The sequence below is a fragment of the Peromyscus californicus genome, unplaced genomic scaffold, assembly GCF_007827085.1.
Source record: "Peromyscus californicus insignis strain IS unplaced genomic scaffold, ASM782708v3 Scaffold_21__1_contigs__length_65335640, whole genome shotgun sequence".
Lineage (NCBI taxonomy): Eukaryota > Metazoa > Chordata > Mammalia > Rodentia > Cricetidae > Peromyscus > Peromyscus californicus.
Genome location: NW_026294514.1, coordinates 25,448,576 through 25,456,625, shown reverse-complemented (window position 1 = coordinate 25,456,625; position 8,050 = coordinate 25,448,576). Strand labels below are relative to the sequence as shown.

The following is an 8,050-nucleotide window of genomic DNA, read 5'->3' as shown; positions in this document are numbered from 1 at the left end:
AAGTGTGTCACTGAGGGTGGGCTTTGGGGTTTCCGATGCTCAAGCCAGGCCCAGAGTTGCTCTCTCTTCCTGCTGCCCTTGGATTGGGATGTAGGACTCTTAGCTACTCCAGCACCGTGTCTGCCTGCACGCTGCCGTGCTCCCCATCTTGATGATAATGGACTGAACCTCTAAACTGTAAGCCAGCCCCAGTTAAATGTTTTCCTTATAAGAGCTGCCGCAGTCATGGTGTCTCTTCACAGCAATAAAACTCTTAAGATAAGCTCCAAACACGCTGATAAGCAGTACCATCAAGCCCTCTCCTCAGTCAATACATGCATATATTCTCTAGACTTCCCCCTTCCTATACTTCCCAACCTCTCAATATCACAAGGCAAAGAAAGGGTAAGAAACTAGAAGACTGAAGCTGGGCATTCATTACTTAATTAACTAACTCCATATTAATTACACACCCTCTGTTTCTCAGAGGAAAATATGTCCAGATGTTCAGATCCGAGACTCTGAAAGAGCCTCACCAAACTGGATTGCGATTTTCCAGATAAAGAGAAATTTGTCTTCTTGGGCAAAAAAAAAAAAAGGATACAGTCAGCTTGTCGAGAGCCCAGTTGGATTTTTCTTCCGATGTCTTCCAACAAATCAAAATCTGGTAGCATCAGGTGTCTGTGCACTGTGATGTTCTGATACTGGTCCTCACCAGCAAGGGCGTTATGTGTGCTGTCCGTACCAAAGAGGACTAAAGCAATCTCATCCTTGCTCTCAGAAAATACCTAGGACAGAATATCCAAAGGTTGAAGACTGTATTCGAGCAGCCTGGAAGGAAGAGGACACCTAAACTTCAGGGAACAGGAAGATCATACCTCCTTAGGCAGGTCCTCAGGGCCACCCGATACCAGACTAAATCAACATGGGACTTACTAACAATGACAATTAGGGTCTAAGCAGACTTTATCTTTCTCATTTTTAAAGATCATTTTATTATTATATGTAAATGGGTGTTTTGCCTGTGTGTTTGTCTGTTCATGTTTGTGCCTGGTACCCCAGAAAGAGTATGGCTCACCCGGAACTAGAGTTACAGATGGTTATGAACCACCATGTGGGTGCTGGGAATGGATCCCAGGTCCTCTGGAAGTGCAGCAAGGGCTCTTAACCTCTGAGCCATCTCTCCAGCCCCTAAGCAGATATTTCATTATCTACAAGTCTTTTCATTTCAGCACAAATAGGCGTGCATGCTTCTTTCTCTTTCTGCTCCTGGCTTTACGTTAGATGTGACCAGCAGTGTCCAGCTCCTGCCGCCTTCACTGCCGCAGACCCAGGGGCTCTAGCCTGGAACTGTGAACTCTCACAGACCCTTTCTCCTCTAAGTCATGTTTTGTTAGGTTTTTGTTGTTGTTTTTCTTTACACCAGCAATAGAAATTAAACCAGAAGAGATGTTTCTGAGGCAGGGTCTTTTCCTGTAGCCCAGGCCGGCTTGAAACTTGCTGTGTGGCTCATGCAGACCTCAAATGCCTCAGCCTTCTGAGAGCTGAGATTACAAGCGTACACCACCATGCCCAGTTTACAGAATCACTTTACTCCTCAAAGTGACTCTGCCTGGGAGGGATTATTACTTTCTTACTTTGCACACAGGGCACTGAAGCATTATGTTAGATGTCTCCATGACAGCCACCATCCATTTCTTTCCTCCCTACATTTGCAGGCTACTTCTTATTAGAAGAGTCTAATTCCTTCTCCATCTTTAGTTGTGAGCTGGCCTTAATGACTTAATAGTAAATACAGAACAACAAAAGGCATTCTGGGACTTCTAACACTAGACTGTAACAAGCACACAGGCGGGGCCTCTGGGAACTATTTCCTCTTAAAATATCCCTTAGAAGTAGCTGCTACTTTGTGAGACTCCTAAACTCTGTGAAAATGCTATACGTAAAGGGTCTCTGATGGGCAAATCCCAACCGAGTTCACGGCTGCCATAAAGCATCATCATCCAGCTCTGTGAGTTGCCATCTTTGGACATCCACACCAAGTGAGCCTTCAGATAACTCCAGCTCCAGCCCCGACCCAAGTGCAATCGTGTAAGAGGCTTCAAGGGAAAAACACGTACCAAAATGGTAGCTCACACCTCTAATCCCAGCAATTGGGAGGCAGACATGAGAACTGAGAGTTCCAGGCCAGCCTGAGCTACCGGGAAAGATCCTGTCTCAATTTGAAAAAAAAAAAAAAGAGGGCTTAATGGCTAATATTGTCAACTTGACATGAGATACAAATCTCTAGGCATGGCTGTGAGAGATTATTTAGTTTAGGTTAGCCTGTAGGGGATTATCTAGATTAACTGAGGTGGGAAGACCCACTCTTACTGTGAGTGACCCTGTACCATATGCTAGAGTCCTGCTCGGAACAAGGAGAAAGGGAGCTGAACACCAACCTTTGCCTCCCTCCGTTCCCTAACTGCAGATGCAATGTGCCCAACGGCCTCAAGCTCCTACAGCCATGACTTCCCTGCCATGGCGGCCTGGACCCTGTGAAGCCAAATAAATCCTTCTGCGTTTAAGTTGCTTTGTCGAGTGTTTTTGTTGCAGCGACAAGTAACTAAGGGAAAGGGGGTCGGGAAAGAGCCCTAACTGAGCCTGCCTCATCATCCCAAAACCACCAACCGTGAGCAAGGACTTCTTTCTGAAGTCGCTAAGATGCTAAGTTCAGGGGGGCAGTTTGGTATGCACTGCAGAATAACTGGGCTAGGCACAAACACACTGAAGGGCTTGTTCGAGCTCCCGGGGTCAGCAAATGACAGGGTAAAGCAAGGATTCAGACGCAAGCCGCTGGGCTCCGGGGACTGTTCTTTGAAACATTTCCTAGCGCCTTCTGCTTCTGCTTACAACTGTTGTATCTAGAGAAGGGGTGAGAACAGGAAAGGCGAACGCTCTCAGGCTCTGGCGGTAGGCAGGCTTGAGTAGATGGAAGAAAGCCCTCCAGATTCTGCAAAACACAGGCTGGAAATACTGAGGAGGCCGGTGTCTTCTGATAGAAGCGGCAGGCAATGAAGGTTCAAAACAGGGGTTACACGCTTAAGGTTAACCTGAAACTTACCTGTCGCTGGACAAACATAGTCATCACTTTCTTCGCTTGTTCAAACGGGGATTCTTCACCAGGGAAGGAGTTACCCATGGCAACCCCCACGTCCATACACAGCACAACAGCCGCCTAGAAACAAGTCCCAAAAAAGTACCCAAGGGGAAAAAAAAAAAAAGAAGAAGTTATTAGCAAAGATTCTGAAATGGGTCCCCATACTGGTATTTAGAAAAGGAATGACAAAGGAAGGGGACATGTGCTACAGACAGAATGCACGTAAGGCATTTAAAGTTCCACTCTGGAGAACCTGCGAATGGTCCTAACAGCCAGCTAGATGGAGGAGTCAATCACGTGAGTAATGAAGCTACAGTCATAAGCAACAGCACCAGGCCATTAAATAGCAATCGTATATCGGGGACTCTCTTCCTACTGCTGTGATAAACCACCCCAACAAACTTCAGGGAGAAAGCCTTTATTTTAGCTCACAGTTCCCAGTAATAGTTCATCACAGTGAGGGAGTCAAGGCATCAGCCGGTCACATTACATCCACTCAAGAGGGCACAATGAATGCACACAAACTAGTGTCTGGTCTGCTTTGTCCACATCACAACACCCAGAGACCAGAGAATGGTCGCGCCCATAGTTAAGATGGGTCTTTCCACATCAATTACCATAATCAAGACAATCTCCGCCAGAGGCAGGCCCAAAGGCCCGTCTCGCCCTGTGATTCTACAGTCTATCGAGTTGATGATTAGTATTATCACAGAGACTAAGGAAATGAAACAAACTAAATGCAAAACGGACACATGTGAAACTCTATGTATTTTGCATACAAAATTTATTCAAATACAAACTTTAAAAGACCTGAACTAATAACTCATAATTTTAAAGTAAACTATAGATTTGAGTCAACAAGGTGATACAGCTTCAACATTCTATCCTCACAAACATGTTAAGATATAACAACATGATAATGTCTTCAAGGAAGAAAAGGAAGGGTCTTTTGATGAAAAAAAAATCCTAGATTAGCAATCCAGAGACCCAGGTTCTAGTCCCATCTCCACCAGTTAATCAGCTTGGACCCCGTGGGAATGTCACTTAAGCTCACTGTTAATTCAGTCGCACATAAAACTGCCGGACTACGTGAGGTGTAAGGCTGTTTCCAGAATTTAACAGTCTTGATTCTAGCAGTCTCATCTGTGTTTTGTGCTGATCAGACAAACTGTGGGCAATTCTGGGCATCCTATCTTACGAGAGAAAGATTTAAAAGTGACCAATGAAGAAGGCGCTCTTTTCTGAGTCAGCCACCACCTGTCTCCAGAGGCGTTTGCAAAACCTCGATGAGCTCCTATACTAGGGAGTTGACTCCTGAATTTGACTTTTACAACACACAAAGGAAACACTATTTTCTCTTTGTTCATAAAAAAAAAAAAAAAAAAGGAACCACATGATGCGGTCATATTAACAGATTTCAGAAGCAATGACAATTTATCTGGGGACGAGCAGTAATAAACTACAGAGAACCTTTGAGAGGAATTCAATTTACACCCCACAGGGATTCGCTCAGTATAAAAAAAAATCTTTTTTTAAGAAGAATCACAAAATATGCTGGCTGTGTTTATCTAATATATGTCCACAAAACCTACTTTTGAATTAGCAAACACTACAGGACCAGAAGTCTTTTGTCAAGAATTAGAGATTCAGAAAAAGACATCAAAGAGTTTCACAGTATGAAAATTCTGGTCCGGAAGAATGGTCTGTGATACTTTAAATTCTTTTCTGGAAGCCGTAAGAAAACCAGGGCAGAGACTGGGAGAGTATAGCAACTCTTTCCTACACTGAAGCAATATAACCTGCCAGGATTTTATTGGAAGTACATCTGCCACAAATAAGCCCTTCATGGGAGCTACAAAGTTTTCAGCAACTGAAAGAACCAAGGAGAAGAGCAACATCATTATGAGTTCACAATTTAATCAAAATTTCCCAAATGGAGGTGGAAGAAAACAGAGATCCGTTAACCCCTATCTTGTCTGCCTGTATTACATGAATGGGTGAGTAGAAGAATGAAGGAATCGCAATTATATTTCTCTCTGGTGATCAAAATACCACTTTAAAGCACACTGTAATTTCTTTTACCCTCCTAGGAAGCTGGGGGTCATAGATTCTTTGCAATGCAGAGGATTTTTTTTTTCAGGGCTCTGAAAATGGTTTGGGTTCATATCTGTATTTTACCACCTATGGAAAGGGTGACCATGTTCTAATCACTTCAATTCTTCGTGCCTTGGTTTTCCTACTTACAAGCGAAGGACAATAATGTTCATCTCAGGGGTTGGTGTGAAGATTTAATGAAATGGGAATAAAAGGCTTAGTTCTGTGCTTCACACAGTAAGCTTTCAATAAATTCGAGATACTAAATTATGATGAAGGTAATAATACGACGCTCTATTTTGAGTTATTTTATTCACAGAATCCCTATCTCGTTTTACAAGCCTGTCACGTAGGGGACGATCCTGGACAACTTATATAATTCCTATATAGATTTTAAGAACCCAGGTTCAGAGGCGGTTAAGAGGCGCCCGCGTTAGCAGGTGGAGCGCATAGAAAGTAGAAGGGAGGCAGCTAGGGAGGGAGGGAGGGAGGATGAGGAGCACGTGAGGCCAGAGGGAGGCTAACGGGGCGTGAAGGTGGACAAGGCTCAAATGCAGAACTCCAAACCCCAAGCTTTTCGCTTTGGGGCATCCATCCTTCAATGCTGGCACAGCGGCGACCCCACAGTTCCTGCTACCGAACCACCCTCTGCAGATCCCAGGCTTGGGTAAGGCACAAAGCCCAGCTCTCAGTACCTTGTTACCGGACCACGCCATGTTGCTGCCCTACGGGCGGTTTGGTTATTTTTTCCGGACAGAAACCTACAGTGGTGACAACTCAGTTCCGGGCGACTCACCGGCTGACACTTCCGGCTCTGCGTGCAAGAGCGCGGGGAAAATCCTGCCCCTGGGCTGTGAGCATGCGTACAATTCTCTCCCCGCCTCCCTAGGTAAGGCTTTGTTGTCTTTGAGCTGCTGAAAAACGCTAGATGTGGGCTGGCTCAGCGGGTGAAGGCACTTGTCATCATCAAGCCTCACGACCCCAGTCCGACTCCAGGAACCCACTTGGTGGAGAGAAAGAACCAACTCCCACAAGTTGTCCTCTGACCTCCACGTGTCCCACACATCACAATAAATAAATAAATTTAATAATAAGAAGTAAATAAAGGAGGCTAGAGAGATGGCTCAGCGGTTAAGAACACTGGCTGCTCTTCCAGAGATCCTGAGTTCAATTCCCAGCACCCACATGGTGGTTCAAAGCCATCTGTAATGAAATTTGGTGCCCTCTTTTGATGTGCAGGCATACATGAAGAGCACTCACATTTAAAAAAAAAGGAGAGAGAGAGAGAGAGAGAGAGAGAGAGAGAGAGAGAGAGAGAGAGAGAGAGAGAGAGAGAGAGAAGAAAGAGAACAGAAAAGAAGAAAAGAAAAGAAAAAAAGTAAATAAGGGCTGGAGGAAATTTGTCACAGGTTAAGAAGGTACTAGTCTTGCAAGGATGAGGCGTTCAAGTCCCAGTAGCCACATCAGGCAATTCAAACCTCCAGTTCCTTTGCTCAGCTTGAGTGAAGGGAGCAGGGGACTGGACCTGCCTCGACTGAATCTACCAAGCTGAGCTGAATCCCTAGGGGAGTCCTTGCCCTGGAAGAGATAGGAATGGGGGGGGGGGTGAATTGGGGGGAGCGCAGGGTGGGGTGGGAGAAGGGAGGACAGGGGAATCTGTGGCTGATATGTAAAATTAAATTCAATTATAAAATTAAAATAACAATAAAAAGATAAAAAAAAAACCCTCCAGTTCCATGAGATCTGACGCCCTCTTCTGGCCTCCACAGGCACCTGCACTCAGATGCACATACCCACATACAGATGCATGCATACACAATTTTTAAGACTAAAAATGAATAAATAATTGCTAGTACTGAGCTAATAGTGATCACTCTGGCTAGCATTTTTGTATTGGCACTCTGGAGTTAGAGTCCCGTGCCTAAGATGACCCAGAGAGTCACTTACCTCCTCTAAAGGCCTTCTAAACAGGATACTGAAGAAAGACCATACAGGCACAGTGGCCTTAGGACCAACTGCCCAAGGAAAGAGTGAGAGTTCTCCGAATAAACAAAAGTAGGAAAGGCTTTCATCTTTGCAGACAAAATGAGAAGTATAAACGCTAAAAGGGAGGTGGGGGAGGCTGGAGAGATGATTCAGTGGTTGGAAGCACTGCCCACTCTTCCAGAGGACCTGGGTTCAATTCCCAGCAGCCACAGAGTAGCTCACAACTGTCTGTGACTCCACTTCCAGGGGACCTGACATCCTCACACAGATGTACATGCAGGCAAAACACCAATGCACATAATAACTAAATAATTTTTTTAAGGAGGAAAGGAAAAAAAAAACACCAAAAAGTAGCCTATGGTAAGAGTTCCCTGATAGCCTGGAGTAACTGTGGTTGAAAAAAAAAAAGTTCAGGAAGCCTAAGAAAATGTCTTTTTCTAGAAATCTGCTGCTGGTTGCAGTGAATGTTGGCCACTCATTTTCAAGGAAATCATCCAGCAGTCCTTTCCCGATGGCTTTTTTTGCACAGAAATTGCCTGTTTTCTATACAAAATGACTCACAAGCAATAGGTGCACATGTATGTTGTAATGCTCATTCGGTCATCACTCCGGTCATCCACACTGTTGTGTGATAAGACATTTCCTGGGGAGACATAACACACACAGACAGGGAGCCCATGACAGCTCAGAGTACGGGATACCACCGAAGTCCAACTTGGTGAACCAGTGAGTTTCATTGTGGGGTTTGAGGTATGTATCACCATACCTGGCTCTAGGGCTCTTTTGAAATTATTTCAGTTCTATAAGTCCCTAGGTCAAGGTTGACCACCATCTCAACTCCATCTTGGTATC

At 44.8% G+C, this 8,050-nt stretch overlaps 1 protein-coding gene across 1 annotated transcript in view; it reads right to left on the bottom strand.

Annotated features, from left to right (window-relative positions):
* Xrcc5 (X-ray repair cross complementing 5) overlaps positions 1-6,040 on the bottom strand; it is a 99,245-nt gene extending 93,205 nt beyond the window's left edge. The window contains exons 1-3 of the mRNA XM_052749815.1: positions 5,908-6,040; positions 3,083-3,196; positions 584-767 (exon numbers count right to left, since the gene is read on the bottom strand). Coding sequence (XP_052605775.1) covers positions 584-767; positions 3,083-3,196; positions 5,908-5,928 — 319 coding nt within the window. The 5' untranslated portion in view covers positions 5,929-6,040. The remainder of the gene's footprint in view (positions 1-583; positions 768-3,082; positions 3,197-5,907) is intronic.
* Between the last annotated feature and the right edge of the window lie 2,010 nt (positions 6,041-8,050).